Here is a 22,307-nt window from a genome sequence, read left to right on the forward strand (position 1 = left end):
TCCGGATTAAGTGGCGACTGGCCCCTGCGGCTCTGCAGATCGGGCAGGTGAGCTGAGCACGGCGTTGTGCCCTGGCTGCGCTCCTTACCTGAGGAGTCTTCGGATCCTGGCTCCCGCCTTCTCGCCGCTCTACATTCTACGCTCGAGGGCTTTGCTGCGGTCTGGACCAACCCGCGGCCTGCTGGACTCTCTGCTGCGAGGTGGTCCCTCTGGTGGGGCGGCTGCTGCAGCGACTGTGGGCGGCCCCATTTTGGAGGCGTTCCGAGCGAGGCTCGGGGTGCGGCCTGCGAGGAGCAGAGGTGTGGCCCCAGACCTTCAGGGACCTTCATAGTGGATTTTTGCACGGTGAGTGGGGGGGCGGGGACCGGAGGACACTGCCATTTCCCCTCCCCCTGACCTCAGCCCTGTTACGTGCTCCATTCCATATTGCAGGCGGGAGGGCGGCCCATAACTGGGCCGGCGAACAGGGCTGGGAGCCTCTGTCCCTCTCCAGCCGGGCGTGATGTGGCCTGTGGGGCTGCTCCCCCCTCACTGTCACGGATTCTCCAGACCAACTTCACTCCTCTGGGTAATCACCCCCATGACTGTGCACACAGTGAGCAGCTTGATAAATTACGCAGCAGAATGTCGGAGGCGGAGCACCGGATCGGCGACGGGGAGGACAAAATCGCAGAACTCCAGTGACAGGTTGCATCACTACAGCAGACGATCAAGTAGGTGCTGGCAAAAAATGATGACCTCGAAGGGAGGTAGAGAAGGAATAATAGAAGAATCACTGGGGTGGCGGAATCCACATTAATTGAAAATATGGAACCGTTTTTGGAGAAATTGCTCAGGGACGTCCTAGACGATCCTCCCGTCTCGCCCTTGTTCATGGAGGAACGAGCCCATCGCTCATTGGCGACTAGGCCGCCCCCTGGGGCCCCTGAGAGAGCCATAATTGCCCGCATGTTTAACTACCGGGACCTGGGCGGTGCGAGAGAAGAAGACTCTGTAATTGGTCTCGGCAACGATTAGGCTATTTCCGGACTTTATCCAGCAAGTCCAGGACCAGAGGAGCCCTTCCAGGCAGCCAAAAATGTTCTAAAGAGGAAAAATATTAATTATTCTATGATATACCCTGCGAACGATTTGCCTCTGAACTTCCAGATCCAAGCGAGAGCCTCAGGGATCCTCCGGTGACGGCCAGGGTGGGGGTGGGTCGGGCTCTTCATAGAGAACTACTTCGAGGTCCTTACAGAATTTCAGCTAGTGACTGTGGTGGTGAATATTGGCTTACCCAAGGTACTCGGAAGCCCAATCCTGGTTCACATACGTGGGTATGCACCTCCATCACTAGGATGCACGACGGCCGCCAACTCCCCCTGTGCCAAAGTAATTTTGACAAGGGATGTTGTTTGCTGTGTTTGTGGTGGGGGGTGGGCAGCAATGGCCGGTAGGTTGGTGTTTCTAGCGTGGGAGTGGGGTGGAGAGGGTGTTAATGCTTCATCACAAGTTGGTTCACGGGTTTATATGGGGGAAAATGGATGGGTACCCATTTACGGAAGTTTAGAGCTCCTGGCTCGCGCCACATTTCTTATGCATCGACTAATTCATCTTGATCCCAGCCTGCTGAAGGCCTCTCTTGCAATCATCGTCCTGGTTCTGGCCATAACTTGATACTCCCTAAGGGGGACGGTACCTTCGCCTAGTAGGGATATCACGTTGCTTACGTGGAACATTCGAGGAACGCCCTTTGCCTCCAGGAAACCCATTTGGGGAAGGAACATAAACTCCCTAGTTTGGCTGGGTGGGGAATTCACAGGTATGGGTCATCATTTACCACTCACTCCCGCGGAGTTGCGATATATATTCATCAGTCATTGGAATTTAAACTACACAGCTTTGTGGCGGATGAAGAGGAGCGATTTATCCTGATAGCAGGGGAAATTGCGGCATGGTCTGTTCTTTTCTTAAATATCTACACCCCCAACTATTACTGCCCGGAATTCTTCCAGACATGCTCAGAGTATCTCTGCACTTTCCCGGGGTACGAGGTGGTATGGGCGGGGGACTTCAATATAGCATTGTCACTGTCGCTTGACAGTTCCTCCTCCATACAAACCACACGGTCCTGGGTGGCCCAGAAATGGCACTCTATTGCTGCAGACTACGCCCTGGTTGATATATGGCATCCCCTTCACCCCTATGGTCGTGAATACACATTCCATTCGGCTGTGCATGGGAGTTCCACTAGGATTGATTACATTCAAATGTCCCCCGAACTAGCCAGGGTTGCCATTAAGGCTCTGATATTGCCCCGAATGCTCTCTGACCACTCGCCAGTCTTGGTACAGTTCACCGGCCCCATTGTCCCCCCTAGGCACCGACGCTGGAGATTTCGGGCTCGGGTGCTGGAGGACGTGGCCTTCCGAGAGGATATCCGCCAAGCTATCTCTGAATTCTTCCTAATAAATGAAGACTCAGTTCCAGATCCTACGGTGGTCTGGGAAACGTTTAAAGTATATATTCAGGGTTGGTGCATCTCCCAGGAAGGGGGGCGGGGGTCCTAAGGAGTATTCGCAGAGCCTTGGTATCAAAAGAGAAAGGCCTAAAGGATGTGGAGACTCGTCAGGGATCTCAGGGCGCCTCTGATGTCCAAGAAAGCCTGGAAGCCAAGAGACACGAGAGCAGTATGCTAATGGATAGTGAGGATAGGTTCATAGGCGACCCTGTCGTGGCCGCAAGATATGGGGAGGGAGATCGGCCAAGTAGGACCTTAGCATGGGCGGTTAGGCAAGAAAAGCATTTAGAACCTATTTGGAAGTGGAAACATCGTCGGGGGAGTACACCAGAGACACTGAGGTAATAAATGATACATTCCGTCAATATTACGGGAATCTCTATACAGCCCAGAGCACGGCTGGACACAATGAAATTGTGCGATACTTAGAGTTGCATTGGGGTGGCTAGATCCAGAGGAATGAGCGCAGTTAAACGCCCCTCCTACAGACGAGGATTTTCTTAAGGTCATCCGCTCTCTCCCCAATGGCAAGGCCCTGGGAATAGATGGCATCACCGCTGAACTATATAAAGCCTTTCCAACCTTACTTATACCTCACCTGCGTAGGATGTTGGAGGAGGCTAGTACAGCGGACGTGCTCCCGGAGTCTACCAGAACCGCCCTTGTTACCGGCGTGCTTAAACCTGGTAAGGACCCCAGGCTGTGTGCATCGTACAGACCCCTGTCGTTGGTGAACACCGACAATAAAATGATTGCTAAACTCCTGGCCGATAGGCTTTTGCCCCACGTGCCAGCCCTGGTCCTTCCTGACAAGGCATGCTTTATACTGGGTCGCTCTACGCAAAACAACCTGCGGAGACTGTTCACCATGATGCATAATGTGAAGGTCCAATCGCGGTGGCCGCTTTGGATGCTGAGAAGGCCTTTGATTCGATTGAGTGGCCTTTTCTGTTTGAAGTCCTCCGTGGTGCAGGCCTGGGTACCTTGTATTTACACTGGGTACGAATGTTATATACAGCCCCTCGGGCCCTGGTGTATACCAATGGTAGGCAGTCCAGCTCTATCTAGCCATCCCGGGGCACTAGACAGGGCTGCCCATTCTCCCCAATCCTGTTCGCCCTAGCGATAGAGCCGGTGGCATGCCCGCTGAGGGAGTACCATGCCCAGAGGGGGTGACACTTGGTAAGCACAAGTCTGTCATCTCCTTATATGCTGACGATATGTTAGTATACGTCAAACACCCGCAAGATAGATAACCTGAGCCCAGTGGTGGAAGAGATCACTGACTTCGGAATCCTAGCAGGTCTAGGTATTAATTGGTCAAAATCGGAGGTACTCCCCCTTACTGCTGGAGTCTCCCCGCACAATATCAGTGACTCTTTCGCCTGGTGCCCGAGAGGTGTCCGATACCTGGGCATTCGGGTGTCCACCTCCTCCGTTAGGCTGTACGAGGATAACTACTTGGCGGCATTACAATACTTGGAACATAGGGTGGACACTTGGGTGCGGCTTCCAATCTCTTAGGCAGCCCGCATTTCATTATCTAAGATGGTGTTACTACCTAAATTGCTTTATGTCTTTAACGTCCCAATATGGCCCCCTCTCAATTTCTGGAACCGCCTGAGGAGCATAATGAATAGGCTGATATGGGGTGGGAAGCAGGTTCGCATCTCACTAGACACGTTATGTCGCCCGAGCTCTCAGGGGGGAATGGACGTTCCTGACCTCTTTCTGTATTATTTGGTGGCCCAAGCTCACTACGCGGTCTGGTGGTGGTCCCCTACGGAGGACCTTCCCATACGAGCTTGGAGAGGGCGATCACCAACCCAGACGACCTCAAGGGGTTTTTGTAGGCTGCATGACAACGTCAGGCAAAGTCGGAAGTGCAACTGTTGGAAGTTTCACTTAAAGCTTGGGATTGTCTTGCAAAGTGGATGGGACAGGGACAATGGTACTCCCCTGCTATGTCCTTATATCGTGTCCGGGGCTTACCTCTCACGCATGAGTCGATCTTCATACAGCACTTCACTAATATGCAGATACATACATTGGGCGATATCGCTCCAGAGGGTAAGTTTATCTCATGGGATGATCTCAAGTCCAAAGGGAAATGAAATTCTATTTCGCAGCTTCTTTATTTTCATCTGCGGGAGGTGATGAGGACTAAATGGCCGGATTTCCCAGGTGCTCCCACCACTTCCCCACTGTTGGAATACATCACCAACCCAACCTCTACCAAAAAGTTTATTTCGATTTTTTATGGAATGGCCTGAACTCTTAAGCCCCCAGATCTAGATCGAAGTAGGGCTCGTGGGAGGGATGCCTTAGGTACGCATTGACAGATGAGCAATGGAACCAAGCTTGTGCACAGACTAAATTCATATCTAATAGCAATAGGTTCCGCCTGATCCATTTAAAATGTTTGCGTCAACTGTACTATTCACCCCTCAGTCTCTATAAACTTTATCCACTTAAATCCCCTAATTGTAGGAGGTGCCAACAGACATCCGCAGATTTCTTTCATGTGGCTTGGCTCTGTCCGCAGAAGCGTCCACTGTGGGAAGGTATCGCGGAGGCAGCGTCTGAGATGGTAGATACATCCGTGCCAGTTTCTCCTGAAATTTGGCTGCTAGCAATGGTCGAATCAGAATCCCCGAGTGAGAAGAGGCTGATGGGCATGGCATCCGTGGTGGCCAGATGTCTGGTGGCAGGAACCAGGGGGGCAGTCAGGGCTCCCACATATCAACATTGGTTAAATCTTATGCAGAGTTGTGAACGTAAGGAGACGCTGTATAATTTAATGATGCCCCTGGCTAGCAGACCCAAGGACTACTGGGTACCCTTTAGGAGCTATACTTTAAGAGACATGGAGAGAAGCACTTCAGGGGCAGGCCGAGCCCCGATCAGTGCAGTGCCTGCAAAACCACCTGCATAAACAATTATCCTCACCGCCACACGCCCTTTTCAGTGCCACCCCACTCCTATATAGACCACCCTTTGCATAACAACAAACAGCCCGATCTCGCTGCTCGCATAGCCTTTCATTAAGTCATCCCTTCCCTTCCCTTGACACCAAGTAGCAGCCATGCCCTGTTCAAGCATTCCATACATCCTCATCTGGGTTGGTCCAACTTTGTGGAACAACCACCTCCACAGACCCAGATGTGTCCATGTCTTCCACCAGTGCCAGTGTTACATCCTGGTTCGCCAAGACTATTCTGGCCCCACCAGGTTTTGGTTTTGGCAGTGGCATGCGGCTAGGGTCCGTGCCGGTCGAGGCAACATTTATGTGACCAGTTCCAGAGCTTCCGTGCCCCATTTCCTTCAGCCAGTCCCAAGCATCCTTACGTTATTGACAAAGAGGAATCTCTTCTGTGCCAGGTGTTAGGGAGAATTCTCTGTTTAGGCTGAATTTCCTAACCTAGTGAGTCCCCCAGCAGCTTTGCTGGATTTTTGGGGTTTATTTTTTTCTCCTGCCAAGACTGAGACTCTTTTACCCTCACTCTTGGGCATGATTTGAGTGTGTTTCTTTGCCTCTAGATGTGTTTAATGGGCTATGAGGTCTTTTACTCCATAGGGTTTCATGTGTTTTTGTGATGTGTGTTACACAGCACCCTCAGTGCAGTAACACAGGGGTGTCATAGTGACCCCCCAGTATAGACTCCATACCCTGGGACTGACTACTGTCTCCCAGGACATGTAAAGTCATCATTGACTTTACTAGTCTTAAATTCTGAACAGAACCAGTACAAACCATCATATTGTGGACGTACTGGCTGGGGCAATTCAATTGCCCCGGGGTCTGTTAGTCGAGGGGGCACGTCTCCGTCCCCCCTGATCGAGTTTTGGCTGGTGGCAGTGGATACTACTTTTTATATTCAACCGCAAATATTTCTCTATGGGATTTTCCCATTGTTCGAGGCTACTATCTTTATTTAATTACGATAGCCTCGAACATACCGCCGGTTTATTTAATTAATATTAATTCTCCGGTTGGTATTTTTTGCCAAAACTCGGTGCTTAAATGGCATTTGTGTTCTCTTCTGTGACTCCAACCCAAGTCGAGCCCTTTGTTCCACCTTTTGGCAGGCTTCTCCACAGAAGCCCTCCAAAGTGGTGCCACTCTGTCTGGGGTACTTAGGAGGGGTGGAGGGGGATTTAGGCACCCTGGACTGAGTTGCCGAGGCAACTCAAGTCGCACTCCGTCATGATTGGCCCAAGTGGTGAGCCGGCCTGCTCACCACTTAGCATGTTTGAGTGACAGCTAGGCTGAGTGAATGGGGGTTTTCTGCATAAAAGCAGGGCTTTGGGGACTGGAACTTCAGAAGTCGCTACAGGACCTAAGAATCCGACGAGGGAGAAGCTGAGCCGACCTGCCACGACGACACCACCAGTGGAGCCCTGCTGGACCGTCTCACCACTTTTCCCAACGACAGAGGAGATCTCCCGCCGGAGAGTCTTCTTCCTTTGACTGGTGGGGATAACCAGTTTCACCGGCTTTTCGCCTTCCCGACGTATCTCGTGGCCGCCTTGCCTGTGCCAAGCACCCCGGCAACCGGGATACCACGTTTTACCACGACCGCGAATTAAAGGGAAATACCTTTAACCGGAAAACTCGACGGCTGGTTTCTTCCCTGGCAGTGCAACCACCTTCATCTTTCCTACAAGTCGAGATCTTCGCTTCACCTGGACGAATACGAGACTTGCACCCGCTGCCAGGAACAACTGCCACCGCTGGAGGATCGTTCCCACTTAAGGTACCGTGTCCCGCCCGGGCTTCCCTTGCCACCGACTGTACGGGGTAGATTTAGCCCCCGGCTTTCGAACCTGGGTTAGCCTGGGACTCCCTGGCTAAACTTTTCTGAGCCTCTCTAAACCCTTTTCGAACTCTCTGCAAGACTTTCTAAGCCTAGTGTAACTGTGTGATCTTGGGCGCATTTGTGCTCGGCTCTCTCTAAGAGTGGGCCCAGCCTATGGACTTTGGCTCACAAGTGACTTTTGCTCTTCTGCCTTGCTTATAGTGTTCCTAAATCTTAGAGTGGTGTATCTCTCCATATTCTGTCTTTTTCCCTCCCTTCTTCATGAACTTATTGGAGTGCCATCTATAGTTAAGCGCTCACCTCTGTATGAAAATAAGTGGCGTTAACTAAGACTTATCTAATAAGGAATAAGGGTTGTATATATTATAATAGTAATTGTGTTTAGAGTGTTTTACCTTAAGAGTGCTGGAGTGTTTCAAACAGTGTGTTTTTAAATAAATAATTCTATACTTTGATACCAATGCTCTGGTCAGTGTTTGCTTGTATTATTGTGTCTGAGTGCCTATTGTGTATACTTTGCATACTGCCTAACTCTTCTTGAGGGAAGTCTGACTGCTCAGCCACAGCTACCAGGTAAATCTGGGTGGTACAGACTGCTACCAAGTGGGTTTACTGCTAACACCTGTAGTCCTAAATCTTTTGCAGTGTTCCCAAAGGGAACTGAACAGGTTTCTGCCTAACACCAGGTAAACATAATATATTTGAAGTTGAGGTCTCAGAACTTCCTCTTCACCCTATTGTATGTTTTCCTCTATCGCTGTATCTCCTGCATTAAGTCTGGGAAAATTAGGATCCTGGAATAGAACAATCTTGTATGCTACTCGTCGTCAGGCATCCTGCAGCACTGCATCCTGGTCCCGGCAATTAAGGAACTTGACAATTATAGCACAGGAAGCCTGACCTGAGGCTTTGTCCCAGGGATTTTGTGGGCCCTTTCGATAGTAAAGTATTTGGAGAATCCCTCAATCCGGACTGTATCAAGCTTAAACCTTTCCAGGAGCAAATCCACATTTTGCCCCTCTTCTCCCTCAGGAATTCCAAGAAAACGTACCTTTCACCTTGAGCAGCCTTCCACACCCTCGGCTATGTCCTCTAGAATACTCGTTGCTGTAGCCAGGGCATTCATTCTGGCATGCAAGCCAGTGGGTAGATCTTCCAAATCACTGACCCTCTGTTCAACTTCCGTTAACCTTCTTTAAGTCTGTTCGGACCAGGGACACCTCCACACCTACGGTTCTCCAGAGAAGCACAGGATTCTGTAATGACTTGCTTCACCTGCGCCACAGTGATAGCACCAACCTCCGGAGTACTCTTCGTAGAATCATCCGATTGTTGCTGGGGTATCATGGGCTGCCGCCCCTTGTTCCCGACACAATGATCCATCTTTTGCAGCTGGTCTTTAACCATCTCTGCCAGACATGTTGTCATGTCCAGCAATGCAGAACGCTGCCCCAGCCATGTCACGTCTATAAGCTAGTCTCTGTGATTAAGGCCCCTGCTCCAATAATGTAGCACAACCATGGGCCCCTTTGTATGGCACCTCAAATGTCATGGGCCAGTATGGGTCAGTGTCCAGGTGGCTCTCCTTTGCTGCTTCGGAGAGCCACTGAGGCCTGCAGGGGCATTCAATGCAGCTGCCCTCACATCCAGGTGCTTGCATGCTTTGACATGGCTCTGCTTTCCTGCAGCTACCTCGGGGTCTAGAGAAAGCCGCCATTGCGCGCCCATGCCAGCTGCACTACACCAGTGCCATTTCTCCTCATTGGAGGAACACAGTATGTTGGCCGCGAGGCTCTACCAATCGCCTCTCTCTCACCCAAGGGTGCGTTTCGTCGCTGCACTGCCACAGCAGCCCAAACTCAAGTGAGGACATCACAGCACACCCGGCAATGATCCGGGGCCCTCAGGGTATTGGGGGGGCAGTATATACCAGGATGTATTGGGTGCTGGGCAGAGCTCTTGAGCCCTACATCCACCCCAGTCTGTGCCAATCCGCGCCCCCAGTACTTGGTCAGGTGTTGTTGGGAGGGAAAAAACAAGTTTTGAGTGATTTGCGAAATTGGCAGATTGTGAGGGCATGCGGAGCCGATACCGGGATCAAATTCCACAAGGTGGATGCGTGATGAGAAAAGGATTGTTTTGCGGGTCCTCTCTTTGCAGATGAGTTATGATTAAAGCCAGTTGGTTGATTTGCTGGGCGAGGAGCGTGTGCCACCTGATATGTGGAGGTTAGCCACCACGTACCCTGGGGTGCGATTTGTGACTGCTTTGTAGATGATGTATGCAGTCTTGAAAAGCATCCTGGCCTGGAGAGGAAGCCAATGTAGTTTGCGTAGGATGGTGATGATTCGGTCAAACTTCCAAACACCAGTATGAAGACATACTGCAGGGTGGTGGACTGCTTTAAGGAGAGCCAACTGAGCTTCTGGGAGCCCAGTCAGGATTCACATTCGCCCACCCTTCCTCCGGCTGAGGGTAGAAGGAACATAGACGTCTTATACTTTTCTCCCTCTCTCTCTCTGTGCTCACTCACGATAGTCATAAGGCTCCCTCACGGCAGAAAAGATACAGTTGGAGGGACCTCGACGAGTGAGGGATTTTGGTTACACTACACGTCACGTTAGGGGTAGTGTTACAGGCACGCCCATGTCGACGTCCCCTTTCGATCCTCGAAAGACAAGATGCAATACTCCGCGTTTACCACTAGATGTCGGACTATATACACAGCATGTGAATCTAAGCAGATACAATCATTGGAAATGCTATTGCATTATTGCGTAATGCATGTCATTCTTTGTCACGCAATTCTGAACCAAAATAGCACACTTTTTCTGATCTTGCACACTGAGGTTTTACTTTAAGTTGTTTGTGAATGTTTTGTCTTTCTATGTTCCCTCTATATAGAAACTAAAAGAAATTAAAGAGATGTGGATCACTACGAGTGGTTCCTCGACCCGGAAATTAGATGATTAATTTGTTCTTTGGTCCTGATGAATGCAACACTACTAAAATAATTGCAGAATTCAGTCGACCTTGATGGGATAGCCTTTATTTGTTTGAGATACCCTCTCTTTCAGTCTTTTTTGTTTTTATCAATTATTGAGTCTATTGCAAATACATATTCAGATGTGGGTAGAATAAATGATCTACAATTACCAACTGAATGTATTTTCATTCATATGTTTTTAATGTCACCCCAGTTGTGAGTTTAATTGGGTTAGACTAGGGTGATGTATAGCATACATATATCTAGTAATAATTGGAAGGAGTCACTCGGAAGCTACTCTATCCCTTTTGGACTGATGACACACTACCACAATCTAAGGGCAGTAACCACTATCAGGGATTGCGTATTTCTTCTTGAGGGACAGTGTTAGTGACTCATGCACTTGGTGAAGTACAGAACGTTCCCCTTTCTTTGGTGGTATCTAGCATCTCATATTAGGTGGACTTTTTCCTTAATTTCACATATTTTCCCTTATGTTTGTGAGAATATTTCCTTGATGGAGTTAGCACACATGCCTTTCAAACCAATGTGTGTGTTGGAGTTACGGCTTTTTTCTTGGAAATCAGCCTTCCTAGTAGCAATACCAAACGCTTGTAGGATTAGTGAGTTACAAGCTCTCTCCTCATAAGAGCTTAGATTATCTTTCACAGAGATAAAGTGGTACTTCAAACGCATCCTTCTTTTCTCCCAACAGTGGTTTCAGAGTTTCATATCAATTAGGAAATCTCCCGATATTCTTTCTAGACCCCAGGCCTTGCGGAAAGAAATATTGCACTGTCTGGATGTTCGCAGGTCTCTGAAGTTCTTTCTTGAGAGAACTAGACCTCATTGAGCGTCAGACAGGCTTTTTGTCACTTTTGGGGTTCCCAGTCCAGGCAGACGGGTACCAAAGCCCACTATAGCAAGGTGGATTGCTTCCTGCATTACCCCTAGCTATGACCTTCAGTACAAATGCCCTCCGACTGGATTACATGCACATTTGACGAGAGCAAAAAGCACTGCAGTGGCATTTCAGACACCTGCCATGGGAGGCATTTTGTAAGTCGGCCACTTTGGTGTTTCCATCAGCCTTCTGCAGGCACTACTCGCTTGACAGCAGTCCTAAAGCGAAAGCCCAATTCAGGCAGGCAGTTCTGCGTAACATTTTGGCATCAGTTTAGGGTCCTTCCACACAGAGAGCGATACATTGCTTGGAAGTCTTCCGTAAGTGTGGAGGAAAGAAGATGGGACGTAGGAGAAAGGAATTGTTACTCACCGCAGTGACTACTCAACTGCTAGTCCTAAGTCTACTTTCTTTCACACGCCCAGCCTCCAACCCCCTAATACGTAACTAGTCCTTCTGGTCCTATTGATGGAAAAAGGGACTGAGGGTTCGTGACATGTGAACGTGGAGTCAAGGGCATGGCTGCATTACACGCATACTGCCCGCTTCTCGGTGCAAATTCTAAGGGGTAGGTGCACTCTGCGGGGGCTCCCATAAGTTTGGAGGGGATAAGTGTACAGTAGTCGCTATGGTGTGTTACTTTTCCCAAATGTGACGGTCTCCTGACTGCTGGCGAGGACAAAGTGGGATGACCGTGGATCTTCCCCTGGGTCCATCATCCACTAAGTCGGTGAGGCACCAGGCCCCCCTCAGTCACCTCACTCGATATCCCCTGAAACAAGCCAGGGGACTTGTCACAGAAAGTAGTTCCAAAAACGCAATATAACCGTTCTCGGCACTAGAAAGGTTAAACGGCAATGATGGTAACAGTTTCCTGGACATACATACACTGTAGGACTGTGATTAAATTGTAGGGCTTGTTACTTCTTAGAAAAACCTGATTCATCAAAGTTACATTTCCCAGAAGCAGTCTAGCATGACTTTCTCAACTGTGGAAATAATGTAATAGTATTATCATCAATAGTTGCTGGTTTTACCACAAGCCCCATATGTGTCCTGTTTTAGTAACAAAAAGTTGTATTTTCGGTCATTTGCTTTAATTCGCAAAAGGGTGTGTTTTCGGTCATTTGCTTAAGTGTCAGGATTGCAGGCCACTTAGAAGTTTGGCTAAAATATAACCTGGAGGATGTTTTTGATAAGTGAACTTTCAGTCCTTAACCTTCCTCTAAGAGTCGTGCTTTCAGTTGACAGCCTTGAGATCATCCGCTTGTGTTGGATTCCCTTGGTTAATACCGCTTTCTTTGAAGATTCGTCAGTTGCTGGAGGTCAAACGTGTTTGATTTTTATAAGCCTTCTCCCCTTTCCCTCATTCGTAGGCAGAGCTGATTGTTGGAGACCAGAGTGGAGCCATACACATTTGGGACCTAAAAACGGACCATAACGAACAGCTGATTCCAGAGCCTGAGGTGTCCATCAACTCTGTTCATATTGACCCTGATGCTAGCTACATGGCTGCTGTCAACAGCTCTGTGAGTAACATTATATAGTCTCCTTTGGCTTCTGGTCCTTGTAGTTGCCTTTTGTTTAAAGTGAGGGAGACTTGGTTGTTGATTATCCAAAGTGATAATGGTCGCTAAGAACCTTGGATTGAGAAGAGATTGTCTTCCAGATTTGCCCTTGGTTTGGTGAACCGTAGTTTAATCTGGTGTTCATTCTGAATGATATTATTGGTACCCCTTTTTCCTATTCCCCAAGTATAACACGTTTTTCTCATTCTTGGTTTACTCTGTGGGCCATACATATACTGTTTTCTCCTTATTGCTTTCACGAATGAGTCTGTGGTCCCAATATTATATGACTATTTCCAAAAAAGGTTCACAGAATCATTGCATGTGTTTGTAAGCTATTTCTATATTTTTGTATTCTTTTCAGGGGAATTGTTATGTGTGGAACTTAACAGGAGGCATTGGAGAGGAAGTTACACAACTCATTCCAAAGACAAAAATCCCAGCACACAAACGTTACGCATTGCAATGCAGATTTAGTCCAGACTCCACGTGAGTAAAATGTCATCTGTAATTGTATACAGCTCTCACAATTTGAAACTTAAAACGCCTCCTTGAATCACAAATAACATGCCAGGTCATTGCTTCCACAGAAAGCACACTGAGCCTGAACTTCTGGATTTCAATGGCACAATTCGGTGTGCTTGTACCTTGGCAATATTTGCTGGGCATATTTTCTGCTACTTTTTATCTGTCATAGTCTTCTGAATTAATTGATGGGCATATTCTCTGCCAGTATTTGACAGAGTTATTCTTTGGCAGTGCTTGATTGATGTTCCATTGCAAACTACGATGTCATACTCTGCAGGGCAATATGACGGACATAGTCTTAATCACAATATGGTTGATGTATTGCCTGGTTTAATATTTGTGTTTGTATTTTATTGATTTATAAAGCGCCTTACGCCAAAGCGCTGTACAAAGAACAACATGATACATAAAAACATGAACGATAAACTGTGGAAGCATAACCATATGAATCAAACAACAAAACAATGGAAAGAGCAATTAACTGAAAGGGGAGGGGGAAAAGGGAGAAGGGACAGGTTGGGGGTGGAGTGAAGGGGGAGGAGGGCAAGAGGGGGAAAGGGAGGGGGAAGAGGGGGATAGAGGAGGGGAGGGAGAGAGTCAGGGAAAAAGAGAAGAAGGGGAGAAGTAGAAGGGGTTAAGGGATTCAAGGAGGAGGATGGAGAAGAAGAGATTTCAGGGAAGTGCGTAATGAAGGGAAGGTGAGGGAAGAACGGATGGCAAGAGGAAGGGAGTTCCAATGTAAAGGAGCTAAAAGCTGGAAGGAGCGAAAATGGGAGGAGGCACAGGGAGGAGGAGGTGAAGTGAGAAGGAAATGGTCAGCTGATCGGAGGGAACGGGAGGGAGAGTAGAAGGAGAGAAGGGAGGAGAGATAGGGGGGGCAAGACCATGAAGAAATTTGAAGACAAGACAGAGAAATTGAAATTTAAGTTGTGAGTGAAAAGGAAGCCAGCCAAGGTAGGAGAGAGAGGAAGAGATGGAATCACGGGAGGTAAGCAGACAAAGGGTGCATACAGCAGAGTGGTAGATAGATTTAAGAGGGGCAAGGTGAGAATTAGGAAGTCCAAAGAGTAAGGAAGAGCAGTAGAAGAGGCGGGAGAAGATAATGGAGGAGATTAAGAGTTTAGTAGCGTGGAAAGTGAGAGAGGGGCGGATTTTGCGAATATTGAAGAGATGGAAGCGACAGGAGCGAGAAGTGAGGGAGATGTGTTGGGAGAAGGAAAGAGAGGAGTCGAAGAGAACGCCTAGGTTGCGAGCCTGAGAAGAGCTAGGGAGATTGGAGGGAGGGAAGTGAATGAAAGGGGGAGGAGAGGGAGGGGGAAGAGAGTTAGAGGGAAAGAATAAGACTTCTGTTTTATCGGTGTTGAGAGAGAAATCGGGAAGACATCCAGTTCTTGATGGCAGTGAGGCAGGACAAGAGCTGTAGGTGGAGGTTAGTTGAAAAGGAGGAGAAGGAGAGGAAGAGTTGAGTGTTGGCATAGAACTGGTGAGAGATGCCAAACGAGGAGATAACAGGGGCAATGAGGGAGGTGTATAGCGAGAAGAGAAAAGGGCCAAGAACAGAGCCTTGGGGTACGCCATACTCAAGAGGGTAGTTAGGAGAGGACCGACCACCCGAGGAGACTGTAAAGGAGCGGGAGGAGAGGTAAGAGGATAACCAGTTGAGGACGGAGCCTTTGAAGCCAAAGGAGGAGAGAGTGTGAAGTAGGAGGGGGTGATCAACAGTGTCGAAGGCTGCAGAGAGATCAAGGAGAATAAGGATAGAGGATTGTTTAGCATGACGGGCAGTAAGAAGGGAGTTCAGAATAGAGGTGAGAGCAGTTTCAGTGGTGTGTTTAGGACGAAAGCCTGATTGGGAGGGTGGTAGGATAGAGAAATTAGTGGTGAAGGATGAAAGTTGAGAGTATGCAAGGCGTTTGAGAAGCTTGGAAAGGAACGAGAGAAGAGAGATAGGTCTGAAATTCGAGGTGAGGCATGGGTCAGCAGAAGGTTTCTTTAGTATGGGGATGACCGTGGCATGTTTAAAGGCAGAGGGAAAGGTAGCGGAGGAGAGACAAATGTTGAAGAAGGAGGTGAGGTAGGGGACAAGAAGAGGGTAAATCTTAGGGATCAGAAGGGAAGGGAGAGGGTCAGTAGGGGCAGACGTGGGATGGGCTTTGGATAGGAGGGTGGAGACTTCAGAGGGGGAGACAGGTGAGAAGGAGGACATACAGGAAGGCGGGGGTGAAGAAGCAGGGAAGTTAGAGGTGGAGGTGAGAATTTTTTGCCGAAGGGAGACAATCTTAAAAGAGAAGAAGTTAGCAAAGTCAGAAGGAGAGAGTGAGGAATTAGAGGAGGGATCGGGAGTGGGGGGAGAAAGGAGTCGAGAGAGAGTTTGGAAGATGTGGCGAGGGTGAGTCGCTTGAGATTGGAGTAGGTTAGAGATATAAGAGGATTTAGCTGAGGCCAGACAAGCCTCTTAGATGGAGTGATAAGAGAAGTAAGAGGTTTGGTTAGATAGCGAGGGGGTTTTGAGCCAGAGTGTCTCGAGACGTCTGAGAAGGCGTCTCATAGAGAGGAGGTGAGTGAGGGGTGAGCCAAGGTTGAGAGGGTTTCCGGGTTGGGCGGAAGGACGAAAGAGGACAGAGATTTTCAAGGGAGGATGAAATAGCAGATGAAAGGGAGGAAAGAGCATCATTCGCTGATAATAAGGAGTAGTTATGTATAGGTGGGAGAAGAGAAGTGCAGGTGTCGGCGAAGAGAGAAGTTGCGGAAGTCGCGTTGTGAGTAGACTGGAGCGGAAGGGTAAGGTGAGGAGGAGTGAGGGAGAGGAGAAAGGGAAAATGAGAGTAGTGCATGGTCAGAGAGATAGACAGGAAGGGTAGAGACAGGCGAAGAAGGGTAGGAAGAATTAAAGATGAGGTCAAGGGTGGAGCCGGAGGAGTGGTGGGGGAGGGGGGAGGGGGAGAGGGGAAAGGAGGTAGGAATCAAGAATAGAGAGGAGGGGAGAGGATTGAGGCGGGGTGGGGAGATGAAGATTAAAGTCGCCAAGTACTGACAGAGGAGAGTGGGAGGGAGAAATTAGCGAGAGGAGGTGATCCAGGTCTTCATAGAAGGAAGAAAGTGGGCCTGGGGGTCGATAGATAATCAGGAGAGAAATAGGGTGGGGAGAGGAAAAGGATTTGTAAAGGAATTCAAAGGAAGGGAAGGAAGGGAGGGCTGGAGAGGTGGGAGAGGAGATAAACTTAGGGTGCTAGAGGAGGCCAACACCTCCACCACAGCCGGTAGCACGAGGGGTATGAGAGAAGGAGGAGGTGGTTAAGGAAGCTGGGACAGAAGTGTTATGGGGGGGATTCAGGTTTCAGTTAAGCAAAGAAAGTGGAGGTTGAGGCGAAAGAATAAGTCAAGAGTTGCTGCGGTTTTATTGCAGATGGATCTGGCGTTCCAGAGTGCTAGGTTCATGTGACAGGAATGGTTTAAAGAAGATTAGGGCGGTGAGTGAGAGAAGGTGAGGTTCGGGAGGGGCAATGGGGGGGATAAGGGAGAGGACGGAGCATAAGGAGGAGGGAAAAGGAGGGAGAAGAGAAAGTGAGAGTGGAGGAAGGAGGGGGGAGTGGAGAAAGGAGGGCGAGGAGAAGATTTGGAGTATTGCATAACAAGGGTTCAAAAATAATGCAAGTCAGGAGGGCCGTAGCAGTAGGTACTAGTGAAGGCGAGGATAGGAAGCAGTGTGGAAGTATTGAGATGGGCCAGAACCGGGGATTGGGTAGAAGAATCAGGGCCAGTGTAGGGGCAACAGAGGAGGGACTAGGGTAGTAAATGGGGGGGAGTGGGCAGGTACTGAGATCTTGACCAGTTGCTCTTTCTACTGAGAGGGAAAGATGTAAGGAGGTGAAGGCAGAAGTGGTGTGGAGGCACCAGTAGTATACAGACAGTACAGGTTGTAGTTGAGACCTTGACCCCTACTTAGGTGCAGCCCTACGGCAAGACAGAGGAGGAGACGGTTAGACTCAGGCGGGGCGGCACACGGCATAATAGGTGCGAAGGCGATGTTCAGGTGCCAGGACAATCCCAACAAGTTAATGGAGCACAAGAGGAATCAGGCAGGTGCCAGCGGGTGGGAGCAGCACAGTCCCCCACTGGTTCACAGAGTGTCGGAGGGACCATACAGGTATCGACGGGTGGAAGCAGGACAGACAACAGAGGTCCAAAGAGTGCTGGAGGGACAAGGCAAGTGCTGGCGGGGGAAGCAGTACAATCACTTACAAGTCTGTTGAGCGTTGGATGAAAACAGAAAGTTGCCAGCGGGAGGGAACAGCACAAATCCCACAGGACCACAGAGCGCCAGAGGGACCAGACAGGCGTCGGCGGGCGGAGGCAGGACAGTCCTCCAAAGGTCCAAAAAGCGCTGGAGGAACCAGACAAGCAGCACAACCACCCAACGGTCCACAGAGCGTTGGATGAAACAGAAAGCGCCGGCGGGAGGGAGCAGAACAAATCCGGAGGGACCAGCGAGGAGAAAGCCGTAGAATCACCCACGGGTCTGTGGAGGCTAGCAGAGTGCTGGAGGAACCCGTCAGATGTCATCGAGTCCCAATCCAGACGGGACCCGAGGTCCGCAATGGAGACGGCCAATCTCATCCTTGGTTATTTGTTTTCGCCTAAGCAGTATGTCCTTTATCAGGAGTAGATTCCACCTTAACCTGAGTAGCAACCCTCATACACATTCTTGTTTTCCTGATGATGTATTTGTGCAATTTTGCATCCTGAACCATGGTTGGTGAGTCAAGGTGTGTATGAGGCGGAGATGGAGGGATGGTAGGAAACCTAGTGACACTCCCCATCACCTTCCATTTTGAGTTGGTGAGTTGTGGGTCTTGGTACGGCCTCATAATCCTAATATAACATGTATGGTAATCCACTCTATTTGGTACACACTGATGCAAAATTCCTTTTGAAATGCTTTCCATTTGGTCGTCATTTGGTACTTATTAATGGTTCTGCTTTCCAGATTGTACTACACATAACCACCACAACGCAACAGCACCCCTTATTATTTATTCTAGCTAACTCATTTCATAGGTTCACAAGTCCTCAAACAAATTTCTCAAATCTAATTTTGTATGATGGGCAGCCAGGCAGTTTGCATGCTGTGACAGAGTTTAGGTTATAGAAATAAACTCAGACACAGCACAAAAACGGCCAGTTTAAGACATTTCCAACTGTAAGCGCTATTCTTGACAGAGATCATTTACTGATTTCCAAATACTGCAGATTACTCTTTCCTCCAGTCCTGGTGGTAATGCTCTAGATATAAAACAATCCACCATAAGGTCCCCCTTAGCTTTCTTAAAAAGAGGAGAGTCCTGAAGAGAACACTGGATCACAAGATGCCATGGTCTAAGGAAAGAAACTGGGAAAATGCTCCATTCTGACTTAGGCCCATGTCACCCTTCGTTCATCAGCCAGGTAACCCATGACCTTGCTCATTTTTTCTCTTTAACGCTGCTCTTTTAGAGACATCCACTTCATCGGTGCATACAACAACTCCCACATCCAAGCGGCCAATGTCATCAGGCTGCATGCACATAATCGAGCTCAGGGTTGTTGACGAGTATTATGCTGACGAACAAGTAATCAACCAAGTCAGGCATAGGGACCAGTCATACATGAAGACAATGGGCCTCATCACAAGTCCGCTGGTAATGCAGCGCAATTACAGCCAGGGCTTATAGCATTACCGCTTGGTTGTGTGGCAGAATCAGTACTGCATCACAAGCTGGCGTGAACGCTCCCCTGACTCCGGTGGTAACGCTATTCGCGCCATCGTGTCGGAATGAGGGCTACCGCCAAGTAAGCTGCACTAATAGCATTACCACCAGCGAACCGGGCCATATTAGCACTGGTGGAAATTGAGTCACTGCCAGAATGGTAAGCAAACACAATCCATGAAATATCTCCACCTCCTGCAGCCATCCAGCACTGCAAACCATCCAAAATGAGTCAGTAGAGGCTAAGAGGCAAAGGTGCTGAAAATCGCCTCAGAAAAACCAAATCTGGCAAGGGTGAGCTTGTGGTCCTCACAGATTAGGTAGTGGCCCACTGTGAGGAGCTGTATCGAGCCAAGCAGAGAAAGACCAGTGGGCAGTGGCATAGAGCAATATGGCACAACATCGCCCAGAAGGTCACAGCAGTTGCCTGTGTACCCTGTGATGGTGAGGACTGCCGCAAAAGGTGGAACGACCTGAGGATAGAGGTGCAGGGACTGCTGTACCAACACCGCCAGCAGTGGCTGGCGTCAGGAGGCGGCACCGGTGAGCCACTGGTCCTCACTGCATGGGGTGAGAAATGCAGTACGGTGCTCGACCTCGAGGGGATAGAGGGAGTCGGCAGTGCAGAGGCGGGAGACAGGAGCTTAGTGAACCCCCCCCAATGACAGCGCAGTATAAGAAGCCCCAGGGGACAGGGACACAAGTCAGCCGAACACGAAGCTAGGCATGCTGACAGGGCACAGTGATAGGGCGGCTAGCCACACCCAGAGCAGCCATGGTGCAGGGCACCCCCTAACCCCTCCATGTCACTGCCACCCGGGGAGGGGATGCTGGGCCATGAAGGACCGCAAGCATGTTTTTTTGACCATATTCGCCCCAGCATGGGCTGTCATGATGCCTACCCCCGGGGAACCAGACCAGGTCCAGCAACCCCGGAAGCAGGCATCAAGTTATTTTGAGCAAGCCCAAAAACCCCTGCTAGGGGCTGTTTGGGTGCGGTCTTGGCGCCTGTTGCGCCAGGCTCATATGGAGAGTCAGTCCTGGCGCCAGGCTCATAGAGTAGAACTTACCTGATGCAGACCATGCTGCAAGCTTACCTGATGCAGACCATGCTGCAGAGCTCCAAGCCAAATGAGGCTTGTAAGGGACTATTTTACCTAGGGACTATTTTTTACTCGGGTGGGGCTGGGGAGGAATACTTACCTGGGACTACTTTGGAGGCTATTTAAACCACACCCGAAGAGCAGCACACGCTTCACGTTATTTTGCATCCAGCAGCGTAACGCTCACTGTGTCTGCAAGCCTGCATCGAGTCTTCTGCCACGCCCGCCTCGAGTCTGCAGCTCCTAGAAAAAGAGAGGAACAGAAGGAGAAGATGTTAGAATAAGAGCAAAACCTTTGATCCTTACCTGAATTCCGGATCCACCGCGCCTTCGAGCTGGAAGAAAGAAGCATTTTACGCGTGCCGCCTCGCCTGCTGCAGCCCCGCGCTGAACTCACGGGCCTTCGCAGTATCCTCACGATCCACCGCATCCTTCTGCATGTTCCCGCCGCACTCTGGCACCTAAGGGGAACACAAGAACAGCAAAGGTGAGCCAAGGGAATAAACAAGAGGCAATAGTAACTACCCCCATAGACTTACCTGATTACCGCCGGGGGTACTATTCCTCTTCACGGGTCGGTGCAGTGTCCATTGCATCCTCGCCGTACCCCGGCCCCTAAGGGGAACAAAAGGACAACAAGGTGAGATAAAGGGACAAACAAGGGGAACTCTTCTCACCACAATAGACTTACCTAATTTTACTGCCAGAGGCATTATTCCCCGAACTTCATATTTTCTCTCCACACCTGAATAAGGGAGCAAGCAACAGGTTACATTCTGGCCTTATTTTATTGACCTGTGTAGGATAAGCCAAATCCTTACCTGAACTTCGTCAGCTACCACGAGGAACTGTTTGCTGGGATCAAGCTGCAAACTGCAAGGAATCGGACAAGAGTGAAAGTCAGAAATGTGAACTCTTACGAACTACATACTTTTCGGAGTCAATATTGTTCTGGAACTCACCAATTCCTTCGAGGCAGTGAAGCAACTGGTTATCAACGCGCCCCTGCGCTCAATGCAGGATGGAGAGCTCATCTTTTCAAACCATCAGGTGAGACTATAAGAGGGGACATCAAAGGTGATCTGTGGGGAGAACAGCAGGGGTGGGGGGGGATTTACGCTCAACTCAACGGGTGGTTAACTCCCTTTCTCCATTTGCAGAAGAATATTCCTACGGGTCAACCAAACGAAGCTAAGTGGGCCAGTCCAGTCCGTCATCTCGGCCCTACGCGTCACATTGGTGGAGACCGCAGCTGTCCAGTTCAGATCGACGCCTCTGTGGGAGCCAGGTGAGCGTAAGATGGGCACCCTGCCCTACCCAAACAAAGATCAATGACCAACAGGCCATGGCCCACACACCCATTTCCTCGTGCTACACCATGACGGTGGTCCCACATGCATCCTCCCATGTGTGAGTCACACTCTGTACCATAGCAATTGTGTCTGCATGCCAAAACACGTGGGGGACCCATACCTGACGACGTTCCCTATGTCCCCTGCAGGCAATCAGGCATCACCAGAAGCTTCGGAGGAGCAGGAGGAGGCTGCCGGCCCATCACGCAGTGGCGCTTCAAGACCCTCAAGGTCTGCCACGACCACCCCACATAGGCGCACACAATCCATGGCTAGGCGCATGGACCGCCGTGCAGTGTCTGCACCCAGCAAGGCCAGGGCTGCAGGTGGCAGCACTGATCAATCCCCAACACCAGCAACCGTAGCCACGGAGACAGAGGCAACACCTGCAGACACAGACACTGAGCAGCCACAGGGGTACAGCAGCCTGGAGTCACCACATGCTGAAGGCCATCAATCCCTAGGGAGCCCTCCTTGCCACCAGCACGTGATGACACCCGAGCCGGATGTGGTCACCCCAAGCTACCCGCTGCCCTGGCACAGTGCAGAGCCCCCCCTCCCAGACTCTGTAGACTATCTCTCAGCATGCTGCTTCAGATGCTGCGTGTGATGGAGGGCAGGCAGTGCAAGATGGAAACGATTGGGAGCACTCGCGATGCACACCTGCAGGCCAACAGGGACTGTATTCAGGGGGCCACCCGTAGGGTAGAGTGTCAGATGGTGCGGAACAGGGCAGAGACCAGTGCAAACGCGTCCACCCCGACTCTCTATGCACAACGTGTTTGTGAAATGACAG

The 22,307-nt window shown here is 49.8% G+C and overlaps 1 protein-coding gene across 1 annotated transcript in view; it reads left to right on the forward strand.

The window, feature by feature from the left end:
- Positions 1–22,307, forward strand: part of MLST8 (MTOR associated protein, LST8 homolog) — a 670,473-nt gene that overhangs the window by 450,266 nt on the left and 197,900 nt on the right. Inside the window, exons 6-7 of the mRNA XM_069647345.1 lie at positions 12,590–12,742; positions 13,146–13,270. Of these exons, the coding sequence (XP_069503446.1) occupies positions 12,590–12,742; positions 13,146–13,270 (278 nt within the window). The remainder of the gene's footprint in view (positions 1–12,589; positions 12,743–13,145; positions 13,271–22,307) is intronic.

This window comes from Ambystoma mexicanum, chromosome 2q, assembly GCF_040938575.1.
Source record: "Ambystoma mexicanum isolate Mex_15411 chromosome 2q, UKY_AmexF1_1, whole genome shotgun sequence".
Taxonomy (NCBI): Eukaryota; Metazoa; Chordata; class Amphibia; order Caudata; family Ambystomatidae; genus Ambystoma; species Ambystoma mexicanum.